At 38.6% G+C, this 19,591-nt stretch overlaps 1 protein-coding gene across 4 annotated transcripts in view; it reads left to right on the forward strand.

Moving 5' to 3' along the window:
• NHSL1 (NHS like 1) overlaps nt 1-19,591 on the forward strand; it is a 228,541-nt gene that overhangs the window by 186,217 nt on the left and 22,733 nt on the right. For all 4 annotated transcript variants that reach the window (XM_046004717.1, XM_046004719.1, XM_046004721.1 and 1 more), the window contains exon 3: nt 3,401-3,528. In XM_046004717.1, the coding sequence (XP_045860673.1) occupies nt 3,401-3,528 (128 nt within the window). The remainder of the gene's footprint in view (nt 1-3,400; nt 3,529-19,591) is intronic.

Raw genomic sequence — 19,591 nt, forward strand, 5'->3', positions numbered from 1 at the left:
CAAGATTGCTTTGGCTTTTTGGGGTCTTTTGTACTTCCATGCAAATTTTAGGATTATTTGTTCTATGAAAAATGCTATTGGTATTTTGAAAGAGAATGAACTAAATCTGTGGATTGCTTTGAGTAGTATAGACATTTTAAACAATATTAGTTCTTCTAATTCATGAACATGGGATCTTCCCCTTTGTTTTAGTCATCTTCAGTCTCTTATCAGTGTTTTATTTTCAGAGTACAGGTCTTTCATGAATTTGATTAAGGTTATTGCTAGGTATTTTATTCTTTTTTGGTGCAACTGTAAATGGAATTGTTTTCTTAATTTCTCTCTCTGCTATTTCCTCATTAGTGTATAAATATGTTGTAACTGATTTCTGTATATTAATCTTGTATCTTGTGACTTTACTTAATTCATTGATCAGTTCCAGTAGTTTTTTGGTGTAATACTTAAGGCTTTCTGTATATGGTACCATGTTTTCTGCAAACATGAAGTTTTGCTTCTTTACCATTTTGGATGCTTTTTATTTCTTTTTCTTGTCTGATTGCTGTGGCAAGGACTTCCAATACTATGTTGAATAAAAGTGGACATTCTTGTCTTGTTCCTGATCTTAAAGGAAAAGCTGTCAGTTTTTCACCATTGAGTATGATGTTAGCTGTGGGTTTTTTGTATATGGCCTATATTATGTTGAGGTATGTTCCTTTTAAAGTGGTAACAGTTTCTATTGGTTTGTGAGACAAAGTTCACCCAGGATCCTTAGGAGACTATAGTTTATTGGACCACAGAAAAGTTAACTTGCAGCACCCAAGTTAATGAAATGTAAGATGAGTATTTTTTTCATCCCAATTTTAAGGTAATTAAAAATCAAATCAATGCTTACAGAATCCCAAAACTTTTCACAGAACACTGAAAACTACTAATCATGCTTTATATAATACTCTCTCTATAGAAGGAGAGTATAATTTTGTTACATTTAAATTTTTTAGAGAAATTGTAAATATTGGAGAAATGGAAAAATATTTCTTACTGGAAAGGGTTAGATTATTATGAGTGAATCCTCATTAAAAAATAAACTGTGTTCTGGAAATTTCAGAATTAAAAAAAAATCTTTCCATTTTACGCGAGTGGTTGACAGACGAGCCCACAAATTTAATTAGCCCCTAAGTAACTGAAGTAAAAGTAATTAGCTATCATGTGATTACATCATGCATTTTTTAAAGTTAGTTTGGCATTCTGAAAGATTCTCATGACTATTTCCTGAGGTTTTTACAAATGTGATTTGCAGTTCTGGATTGGAAACTGTTCACTCCTACTGTGAGGTAGCAAAGAAGAGTAAGGATTTTTTCCCCCTGGTTGGAGAATTTTTATCCTTTGATTAAAGTGACTGTTCATCTCCTCTCTATGGGGGAATCATAGATCCTAGTGTTACAAAGGCACTCTGAAGATGCCCTACTTTAGTTCTGTGCCATTAGGTGAATGGTTTTGTCAAGCTGTGCAAAGAGGAAACTTCCAAAACCAAACACATTTCATACTCCTTCAGAAAGCTGGATATTTAAAGGTACCCTGTGGTTAGTGAACCCCTTTTGCAAGGCAGATGCTTCCCTAAGGTGCTCTCTGGGTAATAGAAAATCTCCTGGGGCTTTAAAAAGCCATTAATACTTTTCTTGCTGCACTTGCCCCCACTGATCCAAGTAATTAGCACAATGGTTCCTCCTTGAAGGGAGTCCCTAGTCTCTAAGCAGCCAGTGGCCCCAGCCCCTCTTGTGAAGCAGAGCAGAGCACCATTCTCCTGGTTACCTTCCACCCTCTGGTGCCAGGCATTCTGTAGACTGGTAGATGTCTCGACTGCCACCTGGCCTTTTACTAAATTCCACTCAATGATTATAGCCTGTTTGGCATCAAAGTTGAGTTGAGAACTAAAAATAAAATGAGGGCATCATTACCCATGATTTCTCATGTCCCTTCCAGCTGATGAGTCTCGGAAAGAAGCATAGCATGAGAATTGCTTGTATTTTTTGATGAGGAGTTACATAATCAATTGCTATATATCAAAAATAATAGTAATTAAGCCCCTGGGTTTAAATTCTGAGGTCCATTGCTTATCTGCATAACATTACTGAGCAAATAATTACTTTAAACCTGATTCAGAGGACTGTTGTGAAGTAAAGGAAATCCTGTTAAAACACATGAACAGTGTATATAATGTGTAATCAGTGTTTTAGTAATTCTTTGGGTTTTTTTTTTAAGATTTTATTTATTAGTGTATGTATGTATATACGTTAGAGAGCATACAAGTGGGGGGGGGGGGAGCAGAGGGAAAGGAAGAGAAAGAATCTCAAGCAGACTTCATACTGAGTCTGGAGCCCTAGTGCGGGGCTCAGTCTCATGACCCTAAGATCATGACCTGAACTGAAATCAAGAGTTGGATGCTTATTAGCTATCAGGGAGATTCAAATCAAAATCACATTGAGATTCTACCTTATACCAGTTAGAATGGCCAAAATTAACAGGACAGTAAAAACAAGTGTTGAAGAGGATGTGGAGAAAGGGGAAACACTCTTACACTGTTGGTGGGAATGCAAGTTGGTAGAACCACTTTGGAAAACAGTGTGGAGATTCCTTAAGAAATTAAAAATAGGGCTACCCTATGACCCTGCAATTGCACTACTGGGTATTTACCCCAAAGATACTGATGTAGTGAAAAGAAGGGCCATCTGTACCCCAGTGCTCATAGCAGCAATGGCCACGATCGCCAAACTGTGGAAAGAGCCAAGATGCCCTTCAGCAGACAAATGGATAAAGAAGATATGGTCCATATATGCAATGGAGTATTATGCCTCCATCAGAAAGGATGAATACCCAACTTTTATATCAACGTGGACAGGATTGCAGGAGATTATGGTGAGTGAAATAAGTCAAGCAGAGAGAGTCCGTTATCATATGGTTTCACTTACTTGTGGAGCATAAGGAGTAACACACGGAGGACATTAAGAGAAGGAAAGGAAAAGTGAATTGGGGGAAATCGGAAGGGGAGACAAACCATGAGAGACTGTGGACTCTGAGAAACAAACTGAGGGTTTTAGAGGGGTGGGGGTTGGGGGATGGCTGAGCCTGGTGGTGTGTATTATGGAGGGCACGTATTGCATGGAGCACTGGGTGTGGTGCATAAACAGTCTTGGAACACTGAAAAAATAAAATAAAATTAAAAAAAAAAAAAAAAGAGTTGGATGCTTAACTGACTGAGCCCCAGGCTCCCCCTTAGTTGTTTTTATCATCATTTTCATTATTAATAGTGTTTCTTTGACATCGTATACTTAGGGCAAATATTACTAGAAAAGGTAAAGAAAGAGGTGTAAACAAATCCTTTTTTAATGCCCTTTCTCCCCTCCCTGGCCTGTACCCTCTGTAGAATGTGACAAACTGAGGCGGGATGGCTACCGAAGTTCTCAGTACTACTCCCAGGGACCTACCTTTGCAGCCAATGCCAGCCCACTCTGTGATGATTATCAAGATGAAGATGAAGAAACAGATCAAAAGGTAAGGCTTCCCAGTTCAACATGGGATCCTGAATTGGGTCTCAGGACAGGAAAAGGACCTAAGTTGAAAAACTGGTGAAATCAGAATAAAATCTGGTTTCAGTTAACAGTGCCATCCCAAATTAACTTTTTAATTTTGACAAAGGTGCCATGATTATGTAACACATCCACAATATGAGAAGCTAGATAAAGGGTTCACAAGGGGTTCTCAGTGCTATCATTGCAGCTTTTTTGCAAGTCTAAAATTAGTCTAAAATTTGTTTAAAAAGGTAAGGTCAGGATTCAAGGATCTCATTAAAAGGTCACAACTAGTATATTTGAATATTCTCTTTTGGATAGAAAAAAAATGAAAAGTCTTATTTTTGTTGTTTTGGTTTTTCATATGACTTGAAAACCCAGTCAAATTAAAAAAATAAAACAAAACAACAAAACTCGAAGTACAACAGGCAAATGCCACTGTTTCACAAGTGGTCAGTGTTTTTCAGAAAGATTGAACAGAGGGAGCCCTTTAATATTATGGCACCCGTCAGTTCACTGTAGAGATGCTATTTCATATGCGTGGTCCTTTTTCTCATGCCATCTCTTATGGTAAGTGCAAACTACTTAAGACAAAGATATTTTCTCAGTAATAGAAGCCTATGAAAGAATAAAAATGTAGGGAGATTTGACTTACATGTTTGTGAGGTTGGTTTTTTTTTTTTTTCCCTTTTTTTAATTTTCATTTTATTTAGTACTATGGACTTAGAGTTTGGACATGTTTTGGTTTAGAAACCACTTTTAATTAATCTAAGAAATGTCAGCAGAATTAGGTCAATATATAAATGTGTTCCTGTTTAGGGAACATTATTCAAAGTTTATTGTCTTTCCACAAATAAATAACATCAGAGAAAAGGGTGGATAACAGTTAACTAAAAATGGGAGAGTACTACCATAATGTTTTAGTCTTCTGGTGATGGTGGGACCCCAGGTGTTTTTTTTTGTTTGTTTGCTTGTTGAGAATGTTTTTTCCTGTTCCTTTAAAAATACTTTCACACATTAGTTTAGTTCTTTGGGACTTAAAATACACAAAGAAGTTCTCTTACTCTAATAGGAAAAGCAGCTACTTCAAAATTGATCTGGTTTTTAATTTTAAAACTTTTTATTTTTCTCTCACTGACATGAGTAAGAAAAATAGAAATTAGAAGTTGAATTATATAGTCAGGATTTTTTTCTGTTCTTATTTTAAATTTTTTTCAGGCTTATTCAAATTATAATTGACAAAATAATTATATGTATTTAAAGTATGATGATATGACATGTGTATATATATATATATTTTAAGATTTTATTTATTTATTTGAGAGAGAGAGTGTGTGTGAGCAAGAGAGCACAAGTGGCAGGGGCAGGGCAGAGGGAGAGGGAGAAGCAGGCTCCCCACTGAGCCTGGGATCCTGACCTGGGCAGAAGGCAGATGCTTAACTGACTGAGCCACCCAGGTGCCCCTGACATACGTATGTGTTTAACACGCCTGTCGCCTCACATAGTTATGTTTTTTTTGCATGTGGTGAAAATCCTTAAATTTTACTCTCTTCTTGGATCTCAAGTACACAACACAGTAGTATTAACTGTAGTTACCGTGCTGTATATTAGATTCCCAGAGCTTATTCAACTTATAACTAAAGTTTTGTACCCTTTTGACTGGCATCTCCCCAAATTATTCCCCACCTGTGAGATTTGTCTTTCTTTATTCAGATACACTTCAACCTTTTACTGATGCTAAAAGGAGGAAAATTGAGTTTAGAGTGGGACCCAGTCACTAGATAGAGCTGGTTTGGGTGCAGCGTGATTATGTAAGTTGTGAGTATCCAGGAGTGTAGAGTCCCTTGGTGGCAAATTGACATTATGGAGACGACATCCAAAGGCATTCTGGAAAGTGGAACTGTAGTTTCTAAATTCTCACACAGCTGTTTACTTATGATGATGCTCACATCTGAGGGAAGTCTTGTCTGTGGACTAGTTTCTATTCCTCTGTGCATTGCAATGGGCCCCTTCGAGCAGCCCTCTCCCAGATGTGTGGAGAAGTAAAAAATCCTTATCTCTGAGAACGCAAGGCTCCTGTCACACTGAAAGTGAGTCAGCAGATAATGATAATATGGGAAAGAATATATATATAAATGTCATCCTTTAGATGATAGGACATGACATATGACATATCCTATTAAGTGTAAGAAGGACCATAGTGTGACTTGGTAGCCCTGGGATCCACTAGAGCGGAAACCAGAGTTGGCTGTGGAACCTTAGAACTCTTCTTGGGGCCAAATGCTGCTTCTATCAAATGGAGGCATGGGAGCAGTGGAGGAGCCTTTGCTGGTGTGTGTGCGGGAGGGTGAACTGTTTCGGGGGCTCCCTGAAAACCCCCTCTGGGTTATAGGCTCCATCACAGTGTCTGGACTCACGGCCTTCCTATGCTTGGACCCTCATAAAAGCACATAGTTGCTTTCAAATCTTACCTTCCTTTACTGCTATATGCCTTTGGGTTAAAGTGTTTTTGAAATCCTTAGAATATACTGTTAGTGATATTTAAAGGGTACTTTTTTTTTCTTAAATATATAGAACCAAGTAGAATTATGTTCAGAATTTTTTAAATTATCAGGCCTGAGTGTCTTCTCAATGTAAGAAATTTTTTCAGAATAAAATAAATACCAAGTTATATAATTTAATCATGAATGATTATATATTAATTAAACATCCACTAACAAACTATTCAGTCATGTTAACAAACTGACTTCCTAAAAAAAAAAAAAGAAAAAGGACTTCCCTTCCTTCCCTCCTGCCCTCCCATCCCATTCTCAGGCTATATCATTTACTGTTGAATTAACTTCTATAACTTCTTGGTTCCACAGAGCATCCAAAATGCCACTTGCCCCTCACTGTTGTATATCCAATTTGATGGTCTTGGAGCACATTCTCCACTTTTTGTTTATTCATAGCTGTTGGATTAATTATAGTGTTCTGCACCAGACCACCATATGCTTTTTTTAAAAATTAACTATATGTAAGTCAACAAGATCTAGTACTGCTTTCAGTCACAAAAGTCCTAAAATTGGTGTGGAAATTAACCTTTGTAGGTCATTGTGCTTTTTATGCCACTTCCTAGGGGTCCTCCCTCCCCCCCTCCCCGCAACTAGTGCTGAAGTAGCTTCCGTTGAAGGAGAAGGTTTCATTGGTGTCCACCCCACACAGTGCCTAGTGCATGATGGGCTATGTTGCTGGCTCATTCATTCAACAGTTATTTTCAGAACAGTCACTACTAAATACATACCCTGAATGAGGAGTCCTTATTAAAAATCTCTGTGTCCCTCCCCCCACTGCTCACAAATCACAATGATGCAGGGAAGTCTCTGTGTGGCACAGCCATCATTGGTAGTCACTGGGACGTATTCCTTTATCCCTCCTCAGTGTGTCCTTAACATAACTACTTAAAGCACAGACTTACAGTTCATTTTCAAGTTAACTATTACTCAGGTCCTGTGTGCCAGGGACTGTTCTAGGTGCTGGAGACATAACAATGAGCAAGCAGAAGAAATCCTTGCCATTGATAGTGGTTGATCTGACAGTGAAACACGAGTAAATTAGCAGTGATGTTGTATTAGAACATGAGAGACACTCTGGAGGAAAATAAAAGCAGAATGAGACAGAGGGGAGGTTGCCATTGCAAATGAAAAGGGCAAGCCTTCCCTTGGTTGAGCAAAGAGGTGATTGGGACGAAAAGAGTGAGCCAGGCAGAAATCTTGGAGAACATTCCATGGAGTAGAGCAGCTGATGCAATAAATGTTTCTTAAGAATATATGACATATACCAGATATTGCAAAAGGCAGTGATTAGTAAGGTATCTGTACTTGCCTCCAGGAAGTTACAGCTCTCTGGTAGGGAATAGCCAGAATAAAAAGGGTTTTACATATTACCTGCTACAGGAAGTGTTTGTCATATAGTAACATGTGACAGAGAAGTTCTTCTGGCTTGTCAGTGGGAAAGTGGGGGAGGGTTGGGGAGAGGGTAAGAATAAGCAAGGGGAAGAGTCATAGGGCTGTTGCAATGGGCAAGACATACCGAGGACTAGACCAAAAGAGTGGCTGTGTCAGTGGCAAGAAAGGGAGATTCTAAGAGATGAAATTAAGAGAGGATGGTATCCTGGGAGTTAGGAGACACATTTCACGTCTTAGCTCTGCCACTTGTTGGCTTTCTTCGGATGTATCACTTGGACCTTCCAGGCATTCGTTTCCATATCTCAAAAGTGGGGAGTGGAATAAGATCACTCTCTGAGATCTTTTTGAAAAGCTGCTCTCATGCATTAATTGACTCAAGGAATGCTTATGCAGCATCTCCAACAAACCAAGCAACTTTGTAGGTTCTGCAGACCCATCAAGTGAAAAAGATGAAGTCCCTGTCATCAAAGGGAAAAGAGTAGTAAGCGAATAGAACACGAGGTGTTGATACATGTTATGAAGAAAAATACAACAGTAGTAAGGACAGTTTTAGAGTGACAGGGCTGCTATTTTTAGATTGAGTGTCTAAGAAGGGCTCTCTGAGGGTGTCATTAGAGTAGACCTCAGAATGAAGTGTAGGAACACCACATGCGACTGTCTTTGGGAAGAAGAGATAGTAAGTGCAAAGGCCTGGAGACAGTAATATGGTTATCCTGTGGAGGAAATAGCCAGATACCACGAGAGTGGCTGGATTGGGCATGGTGAGAACTTTGGATGTGTTGTTCCTAGGTGAGATGAGGAGGTCCTGGAGGAACTGAGGTGGAAAGTAGCATGATCTGATTTGCTGTTTCATATAACATAGCTACTATATGGCGATAAGACTGTGGAGAGTTGAAGATGGAAGTAGAGAGACAAGTCACTAGGCCATTGCAGTAATCCTGGCAAAGACATAGATGATGTGGGCTGGGCCCAGGGTGGCAGTGGTAGTATTTTATTTTATTTTTTTAAGATTTTTATTCATTTGAGAGAGTGAGAGAAAAAACGGGAAAAGGGAGAGGGAGAAGCAGACTCCCTGCTAGCAGGGAGCCCAACACAGGACTTGATCTCAGGACCTTGAGATCATGACCTGAGCCAAAGGCAGATGCTTAACCATCTGAGCCACCCCGGTACCCTGATTCTAGCTTTATTTTAAAAGTGGATCCTATAGAATTTCCTGAAATTTTAAGAAAAAGAAGAATCAAGGATAATTTCATTTACTGTCTTTCCAGCTTGATCCCTCTAGAATATCATTTCTTCTTTCCTCCCTCCCTCCCTCCCTCCCTTCCTTCCTTTCTTAAATCCCATTTCAAAAATTATATGACCCCCATGAGAAATTCTCTTCCACTGACCCTACCCTCTTCATGTCGTCAATCATCTTCCCTGCTTAGATTCCATGCCCCACACTTATATTCTCTTCTTTGCATATACTTTCAATTCTGCTGGCCCCTCTCCCCTTCTGCCAGTTTCCTACAGAAATCCCTCCCCCAATTTAGTGCAGCTCTACCCCTGCTCTGTACTAAAGCCTGGTTAGCTGAACAAGACTAGAGGAAAACACCAGCTTCTGTAAGCTAGCTGTACTGTAAATTCCTGACCTTGAACCTAAAGTGGCAGCAGTCATACCATACCAGTTCATCATTCATTCTTCCACTCTACCAAATTATATTTCATACCTTCTTCTCAAATCTCCAAACACCATGTTCTCTACTTTACTCTCAGATACTTACTGTCCTTGATACTACACTGGGTGGGGGGTGGGGTGTGAGCAGGGGTGTCGGGTGCACACAGGTATATCCTTTCACAACCAGACCTACTGAACTGCTTGCATCCTCACCCTTTCCTGTCATTGTAATGTGGTGAATAGTCCTTGCTGCTTTCTACGCTGTTGTGTCCCAAGTGCCTAGATTTGGGTTTGGCATGTAGTGAAGACTCAGTCGTTTTTCAATGGAATGAGTAAGGCCAACTTCTCAAAGACTTCATAATTGCAGTTTACCCTTCTCCCTTTTACCTAATCAGTTTTCTCTCTCTGTTGCATCATAACGATCATTATTTGAACATGCTATGTTTTCTTTCATCTTGAAGGAACCCTCCTTTGACCTTTCATCCCCCTCTAAATTCTGCCGTGTTTTCCAGTTCTTCTTTTAAAGAACTTCTCCAAAGAACTGTCTAGACTTGCTATCAACACTGCCTTTTCTCACAGTCTCCTTTGAACCCCCTCCAAATAAGCTTTTATCCCCACCACACTACTGAAATTACTCTTGTTAAGTCTATTCATCACGTCTACCTTGCCAAATCTAATAGTGAGTTCTCAGCCTTCCTCTGATTCAACCTCTCAGTAGTCTTTGACATAGTTTACTATTCTTTTCTTCTTAAAATACTTTCTGTGCTTGGCTTTCAGGAGACCACACACTCTGGTTTTCCTCATCGCTCATGATCCATTGCTTCTCAGTCATTTATTGGATGCTCTTCCATGTGTCTGAACATGGTGTAATTCTGCTCCTCTGAAACCCGCTCACTCCTTGGGTGATTTCACTGAGTCCCATAACCTTAAGTTCCAGGCACTGAAGTTCCTAAATTTCTATTGCTAGTCCAGACTCATGCATTTTTCTGCTTACTGTCCATTTCCAACTAAATGTCTTATGGGTATCTCAGACTTCCCAAATCCTAGCATGTGATTCTCCCAACCCAACCTGCTCCTCTCACAGTTTTCCTCAGCTCAGTAAACCATAACTCCATTTCACTAGATGCTCAAGTGAAAAATGTTGAGAACTTTCTTGATTTTTTTAATTCTCACACCGTAAGTAAATTCTATAGAATTATCAATGATTGAACCACTACTAAGACTTCACATCTGACATTATGTAATGATTAAGTCGAGGGCATGTTTCTGAGAGTGGGTGGTAGGGGCATGTTGGAAGTGAGGTTGTGAAGGACCAAGGTAGGGGAGAGATGGATTAGCTCTCTGTGTTGAGTTCACCAAGAGTGTTAACTGGGATAGTGGTGGAGGGAGACTGAGGTGGGATCACAGGAGGGCCGTGCTAAGTGAAGGAGTTAGCTTTTATTGCATAGTTCTTAGGAATTCACCAACATATTTTTGAAGCAGAGCACTTTGTGATTATGTATTTATAACAAAAGTTATATATACCATCTTTTGTTAGATGAAACTGATTTTCTAATTTACATAATGTATCCAATCTAACTCTAGAACTTCTAGAAAGGGAGTATTTTAACAGACTGATTTCTATTTTAAAAATAGAGAAATTTTATCAAAAATTCAGAGGGATTGACCGAAAAAAAAAAAGATAATTATGTTAGGAAATGGATGGATTTACTAATCTTATTGTGGCAGTCATCTTGCAGTCTATACATATATCAAATTCTCACATTGTATACCTTAAACTTACACAATGTTATATGTTGATTGTATCTTGATAAAGCTGGGTGGAAAAATGAAGTCCATTTAAAAAAAATAAATGGACCAAATTGTGAAAAGCACCAAGCTTGGATGGTTTCGTAGAGAAGGTTCTACTAAAGAGTAAGTAAATCCAATGCTTGAAACTTTCGCAGAGCAAAGAAAAAGAATATGGTATGTGGTTTTGGTTGTTTTTTTTTTTTTTAATGAATTAGCTTAACCCTGAGGCCAAACCTGTCAAAGACTACATAAAGCAGAAAATCAACTGGCCAGTCTAACTCACGAATATTGTCATTGGAAGTCATAAGTGGAATGTTAAGAAACGTAATCTAACATCTCATTACAAGACAAGTACTAAAAAATCAACCTGGATTTATCCCAATAATAATGCAAGGATCTTCAGTATTGGTTAGTCTAATCACATGGCAATCATATTGAAGAGAAAAATCAGGTCAAAACCATAGATACTGACAAGGTATTTGATACAATGCAATACATTTGATAGAATACAATGCATTCTTGATTTAAAAAAAAAACCTATAATATAGGAACAAATAGATACTCATAAGTTAAAATGTATCTGCATTGTCACCAAATCCAACATGATTTTTATGAGCCATTCTTGTTAGAGTGAGACATAAGACAGCACATTCACTATCACTGTTATTGCATTGTATGGGGAAAACTAGCCAGAACGATTAGAAAAGGGGTAGAAGAAGAGGCTCAAAAATAGGAAAGCCTGAGATGATATTATCATTTTTTGTACACGGTAAGTCTGTATACTTGGTGAATCCAGGAAAACAAAAATTTTAAACCGCTATCAATAGTAGAATTCAGTGACGGAGTAAGGTATGAAATTGATGTATAGAAATCAATAATTTTCAGATCTACAAAAGAAAGTTATAAGATGTAGGGAAAATCTTTTTTTTTTTTTTTTTTAAGATTTTTTATTTATTTATTTGACAGAGAGATCACAAGTAGGCAGAGAGGCAGGCAGAGAGAGAGGAGGAAGCAGGCTCCCTGCGGAGCAGAGAGACCAATGCGGGGCTCGATCCCAGGACCCTGAGATCATGACCCGAGCCGAAGGCAGCGGCTTAATCCACTGAGCCACCCAGGTGCCCCAAGATGTAGGGAAAATCTTAAGTTGTGCTAGCAGACAAAGTAGGGATAAATTAATAAGTGTAACATTTTTGTGCAAAAATTTTTAAATACTATAGAAGAACACAAGATTTGAATAAATGAAAAGACTTATGCTCTTAGAGGACTCAGTATCAAAAAACTCATTTCTGTCCAAGTTAATTTATAAAATTAACACAATACCAATAAGAAGTTGAATAGTTTAGTTTTGGTTTGGTTTAGAGTTAATCTGGGGGATGGGAAGAGGAGGGAGAGAACAGAGAACCAGAGAGGCTGAATCTTAAGGGTCAAAGCTAGGAAAGCTGTAAGGTCGAGGAGCACTAAGGAGAACTGGCCTCACCATGTATTCAGAAGAGTCAGGAATTACTCAGTGTGGAACCTCGGTCTACAGACCAGGGGGACAGAATGTTAAATATAGAATATAAAGTTCAGGAGGAGACCTAAATCTTTATGGTATATGACCAAGTTGGCATTTAAAATCCCATGGGAGTCCAGTAACTATAAAAGGGGCTCCCAGCCAGCAGTTTATGGTTTCCGTGTTAAGACCAAGACCCTTAAGTGCAGTTCGTGTTCTTAAAAGTCACTCTGACAGTTGGGGTTATTTTAGATACAGAGTATGTAGACGTCGATGTGAGGGAAAATTCCGGGGAAATACTTCAGTTTGTATTTTCCTTGGTAAGCCGTATGGTGAGAACAGTGGACTACATAGACTTTAACAAGTGCTTTAGGCAGCAAATGCTCTGACATTGAAAGAAGCATATAGAGTGAAAAGCATCTAATTTGCATTCAATCATATGAAGCATTTATTACATGCCCAGGATGGAAGCACTCTCCTAAAATGAGAATTACTAATAAGGTAAAGGCTGAACACCTAAATTAGAACAGGAAACCTAGGGGACATGTGTTCTCATTTATTCTAGAGAATTATTTATTCTACAGTCTGTCCTAATGCAAAACATTTACTAAGTAGGACTCCTGTTCTTGGTGCAAGGCATGGTGTTTTGCTAATGATACCCTATGTATCTTTCAAAGTGTAACAAGAAAAATAATTAAAATATTTCCAGTGATAGAGGTTATATATAAACCTGCTGATTGAAAAATGCTGTCTGCGAAGGGTTTTAGAAATCTCACAAAATACCTTTTTTTTTTTCAGTGTGAAATCAGAGAGTAAGTCATTGCTTTAGTACTGTTGGAGTCTTGAGGGTTTCTGTTTCTTTCAGTTTTCAGTGTGTATGTACCAGGTACTACCAAACAGGTTTTTCAGGTATTTGAAGGAAGTTCAGTTAGAGATGCCAAAACATTTCCTGTGAGTTGATAGGGCATTTCTTCAACTGCCATTGTTGGAGGTTGTATTTGACGATAGGTTCAGTGCATCAGGGAAACATTCATAGAGGCCCCATTGTCTCAACAGAAAGGATGTCAGTCATGGGTTACTCAATCTCTTGTGTAAAATTAACCCCCAAACACATAAATTTGACTGGGATTATAGCAATAAAAGGTTGGCTTTAATAGTATTGATAGAACCCCAGATTTTCCATTTCCTGTTATTCTTTGAACTGACATCTCAGGTTCTCTTTTAGTCCTCATTGATGAGGCATATTAAATCAAAGAAGGACTTTGAAGAAGACAATAGGACAGGAGCCTTGCTCTGTAAGTGCACAGGTGGGAGGCTTATATCACATGATGCTTGAGAATACTGATTTGGGGTGGCTTTTCCACCTGTTGAAGCCAAGTAGTCTTACGTAAATTGCTTCTCTCCATGAGCTTCAGTTTCCACACTATAAAAAGTTATAAGCCCCGTGTTGTGGTTTGCTCAGGACAGGCCTGGTTGACAGCTGCTAGCGTGTGTAATTATTCAGAGCACCCCCTTTCACTCTCCAAGGAATTCTGGCTTTGATAGTAAATTACATGGCTACCTTATCTACCTTGGAGAGGGATGTGGTGAGGTTGAAATGAATAAAGGTTTATGGAATTCTTCGCTGGTGCCTGGCACACAGAATATGCTCAAGTAATGATTAGTACAGTATCATTAAACTGCTTGATTTTTCAACCAGACTTTAAAGAAAATGACTTCATGGACAGTGACATTTGGCCACTCTCCCAGTCATCCTCAGTCCCTTACTCCACCCACATAGAATTTCTTGCCTAAAGCAATGAATTTGAGAGGTTTGAGTAACTACTAAAAAAATTCTGGTGGTTTTGTCTTTGTCAGTTATCGCCAACTAGAGCTACTAGCGGTCATACTAGCATTAACTTCATAATAATGGTACAACATTTTAGAACATTTTCCACACTTTTCACACAGTGTATCTCCTTTTCCATGGGAACTCCTGTGAAAGAAGTGTTTCCGTAATCATTACTATCATTTTAATGATCTGAAGTCTGAGACTCAGAATTTATGAAATTACTTACTTTCCTAAAAGCACATGAGTAGAGTGCATCAGGGGGGACATGAGTCCAAGGCCTCTTACTTTATACTCCATTTCCTTTTCCTTGTGCCATGTTGGTGAAACAAAAGGGCAAGGTTCTTAAATTAACCAAATTCCTTCTCATTATGCCTGCTATTGTCATTTTTCATTCTACTGTTGACTTGTCTGATATTCATTCATTCATGATTTTTGGATTTTTTTTTTTTAAACCGTTTACGTGCTCCTTGGTCTCAGTACATACACATAGTACCTGGCCTCAGGTGGTTTATGGGTTTTTCTGGAAAAAACCCATGATACCTCTAGATGCAGTCATTTGTACTGGGCCTCTCTGTGTGAGTCATTTCAGGGCACTGTGGAAACACAGAGGAGTCTGCTGTCTCCATGTGTTCAGTGTGCTACAATTTGGGACACCTTGTTACTCTGTGTCTTGCAAGAATGAGAGGATTGGGGACAGTCATTTTTCCAGGCCTTTATGCATTCAGACCAGTGAGGGTGTCTCTAGTAACTTGTCCCAGTTTCTCTTGTTGTAAACATCCCATTACATTGGAATAAGGCTCTCTTCACATCTGCCTTCCCCTCTAAATGGGGACACAGCATTCCTGTCTTGTTGATATTTCTATCATCTCCCAATATGGAATCAAGTGCCAGCATGTGGAAAAGTTGAGGAGCCAAAGACTAGGCTTAATGCTATATGTGAATCTGTTTAGTACTTACTGCATCCACAAGAGGTAGCTCGGATTATACACAATCACAGATGAAGAAACTATATTTTGGGGAGATGATATCATTGCTTCAGATCACGTAGTTTTAAGATACTGAAACTGAAATCTCTCTTTTAGAGCTGTGTTACTGAGATTCAATTTATGTAAAATAAATACACATATTTAAATTATACAATTTAACAACTTTTGACATATGTTAATGAGCCCATCACAATCATGACAGTGAACACCCTCAGCATCCTTAAAAGTGAGCCAGGATTCAAATCCAGATCTGTGGCTCCGGAGCTCTTGCTTTCCCTTCCATGGGGAGTATATGGGGGAATTGAGCGTTAGCAACATCAGCCTTCTCCTCAGGTCTTTCTCTTTGGGCGTTCTGAATTGTTGAGATGACAGAAAGAATAGCTTTTACAACCCAATTCATTGATAGAAGAGTGAATAGATAAATACGGCATTGGAATGGAGTGTATGCCCATAAAATGAGTGAATTGTAGGCTCACTCAAAAATAGTGTTCTTATGTCTTAGAAACATAAGAACACAACACAGAGAATGAAACCATTTTTATTAAAGCCAAAGCGAATATAAACGTGTAATTTACATCTGTTTGTACACACATCACAAAAAGTAAGGGAATGATTAGTGCATAGCTCAGGAGAGTGGTTACCTTGGGGGATGCAAGGAGGAACATGGAGTTAGATGCTGTTATTGGTAATATTTATGTAAGTCACGGGTTGGTAGTAAGTTCTGCTATAGTAATTATGTTACGTTACATACTTTGTATATATCATTTATGGAAATTCAGAGATTAAAAATAAATGCTGAATCATTTTAAACACTTATGTTCTAATTAAGTATCTTCTGTTATTTTAAAGAAAAAATCACTTAATGTAAGAGTTGAAACCCACAGTATTTTAACTCAATAGGTAGCATTGATAAAAGGGCTAGCTTTGTAGTAAATGGAATAATATACACTGATGGGGAGAAAAGGAAGACAGTTATTTAATAACGTGGACATGGTCACCACTACTGGGCCGGCTTGGGAGTTGCTGGATGAACCATGAACTGTGTTTCTGTATGGATCCATGTCTACCATCCCTTCTTTTTCGTTTGTTGTTGGTCCAGAGAGGGAAAGAAGAATAAGAGAGAACAGAATTAAGTCCGGTTCTTTTGTGTCTGAATACACAGAGGGTAGAGGAAGCACAAGCCAAAAAAGACTGCAGTAGTTTTGACACCTTATGAAACCATCTAAAATCTTGAAAACCAAGAGTAAAGAGAGATTTAGTTCTGGGAAGAAAATCGCCAAAGACTGAATAAGTGTCCTACAAAAACGAGTGGATTACATGTTGACATTCTCTTAAATAATGCTCTATATAGTTTCATCTGTTCTGTATTTTCATGTAATAATTGCTACATGAGTGCTAAATTTAGCTCTGGTTATAATTCTAGTTTCTAATTTCTAAGAGCGTAGCAGATTAAAAAAAAAAAAGAAGAAGCCTGGGCTAGTCTATGGTTCACAGTTAAGCCCACTTTTTGATAACTTGGCCAACTGCCAAAGACACCGTATTTCAGGCTCCGCTGTCCATCTGGTGGGAGCTTGTCTGATTTTCACACAGGGCCTAGTAGTCTCTGAAATGCAGGTTTGCAGCATCCAAAATCTACAAAACAAATGCTGGGGTGGCTGGTGACTTCCCTTTCTAAATTAAGTATTTTGGTGCAAGATATTGTGGCTTCTTGGTTCATTTGTGACTCTCCATTCCTTCCAGGACTAAGATATGGGGAATTGATGAACATTATTGACCAATGGACATGTCTAAAAATTGCATTTAAGTTCTGAAAGCAAGCCAACTTTAAACTCAGTGTTTAGAAAAATAATTGAGTCCATATTGAGGGATTCCATTAATAACGAAGCATGGTGAAGCTGTTGGAGTTACTGTCTTCTGAACACAGGGAGCTTCAGTTGCTCAAAACCTACAACTACTAGATGACAGAGTCAGGGTGCTGATGCTTAGTGTTTTACTCTGGGGTATAGTGCTGCTTTTATTACACCACGCTTGGGGGTTTTACAGATTTGCAAAAGGTTTGTTCTTAAATAAGAGATACAAATGGAGATTTTTATCTTTGGACCAGACAACCCAGTAATTGATTGCAAATATTGCCAGGTTGATATTTTACATTGTTTTAAGAGACTTTGGGGGATCAGTTCTGGGTTCTAATCCCCGTTGTTCACTTGTGTAGTTCCCAAAAGTAAACTTACTTTGGTCCATTTCTTTATTTATAAAATGAGGCTAATGCTCTAAAAATGAAAATGGGATACCAATTTCTTTAAAGCCTGCAGCCCAGAGCAAGGCATGTAGCAGTCAGTTACTAAATGGTGACCCTTTGTTAGCGAAAATTCTTCAAGGGTTCCCCGTGCAGTTCTGATTTAAAGCTTCATGGAACTTACATTCTCATGGTAGCAAGTGGATACGGATACAAGTGATATGTACTAAAGAGAAAGAACAGAGAGGGGAGAAACAAAATATTGGGGAGGAGTTAAAATTTTAGGGATACTGAAGTAGTAAGACCTCAATGAGAAGGGGACTCTTGAATGAACACCTGAAGTAAAATAAGATGTTGATGTCTAAGGGAAGAGCACGTCAACAAATGGGAGCACCAGTTGCAAAGGCCCTGAAGCAGGCAGGAGTGTACATGATATGTATAAGAAAGTGCATGGAAAGGGTGGTATGGCTGGAGTAGGATAAGGGATAGAATAGCAGGAGGTCAGAGATAGCAGAGGGCCAATGGCAGATCACGTAGGGCTTTGAAGGTCATAGTAAGGATGTTGGGGGCCTTGAGCAGAGGAGCAACATGATCAGACTTAACATTTTAAAAGGGTCCCCCTGGCCTCTGAGAAATAGACTGTTAGAGTGGGAGGGTAGTCAGCATGGACAGAAGCATGGAGACCAGTTGAGAGGCTAACGTAATAAGCCAGAGCATTACAATATCCACCTTACTGGAGTAATTATGATGTGTTCTGCTGTTGAGATGCGGGAGGTTTTTTTCCTGTGCCCCTTGCTGTGTTTATAAATACTAGGAAGAATAGGAGTCAGATTGTTCTGGAAGTCATCACTGTCCTGACTTTAATTTTTCTTTAGTATGTTTAAGCACTGCGTAATAGTCACATTTGTATATAACGTTATTCTGTGCTGTGCTTCGGAAATTTTCTTGCAAATGAAGAGAGCACTTTATAGAACAGATAACCTTTCAAAGTTGTCATACTGTAGCTATCCCTGGTGATTATCCCATGGCAGCAAGACTAAACCGAAGGACTGTTTCATTGCGATCAATTGTCAGTCCTGACGCTGTCGGCCAACTAAAAGCAAAGTAGGTTACTGGGGCTGAGGAGTACCACTGAGATGCACACAGACTGTGAGACAGTGCTTCATTCACCGTCTCCCTTGGTAGATGTCGCATGGAAAAGGGAACCCTCTCTGCAGAATGTCACCCTGCTATTTATCCTCCATCAAGCTGCGGCTTTGCTTTTCTCACTGTTAGAATATGCTTCGCATGGACTTCAGAGCTTGTGCCATATTTCAGGATTACCTGAAAAATTACTTCTTTGTGTACATCAGAAAATTGGAGTAACCCAGTTTACTAGGTTGAGTTTCAGTCTTCAGTGTCCTGAAACTTTCATGAAAGTCTTCTATAAAATTAGTTTTAATTTACTTTGTGTGCATATGTGTGGGTCTGCGTCTTAAGGGTAGAGAATATTTAAGTCAAATTTAACAAGAATGTTACAAGTGCAAAAAGGCTGGAAGTAATGTATTTATATCACTCTGGCTTAGCTACTGCTGCTGACCCCAAAATTCCTTTGATTGTCTTTCAAGGATCTGTAGGAGTTGTAACCTTTTCCCAGAAGTGGATTTAACATGAATGGATATGGTATAATTTAGTACCATAATCAGATGTCAGTAACATATGCTCATCATAAGTTGACTATATTTATTTGTCAGTTTAATTACAAACACTATTTCACATTTTTCTTTGGTGGGAAAGAAACTTGAATATCATTGTACATGTTTTATGTATCAAGAATATAAAGTCAACAATAGAGATGTTTAATTATGATTTATTTTATATCATTTATTTCCACAACACCTTTATTATTGGTAGTGTTTTTTCAATAAAAGAAAAAATTGGGTACTTGTCAATTCATGATTTTGCTTTCCTGAAGTCACGTTTTATGACCATTACCTTCATTTCCATGATATTTGTCATAGACATTCTCACAGATACCAGAAGTCTTAAGAGTAGCTCTTTGGGGGGATGCAGGGGGTAAACCTATAGCAAAGGAAACTTCAGTGTTCAGGAATAGCCTGGAGATCA

This window comes from Meles meles, chromosome 5 (assembly GCF_922984935.1).
Source record: "Meles meles chromosome 5, mMelMel3.1 paternal haplotype, whole genome shotgun sequence".
Classification (NCBI taxonomy): domain Eukaryota; kingdom Metazoa; phylum Chordata; class Mammalia; order Carnivora; family Mustelidae; genus Meles; species Meles meles.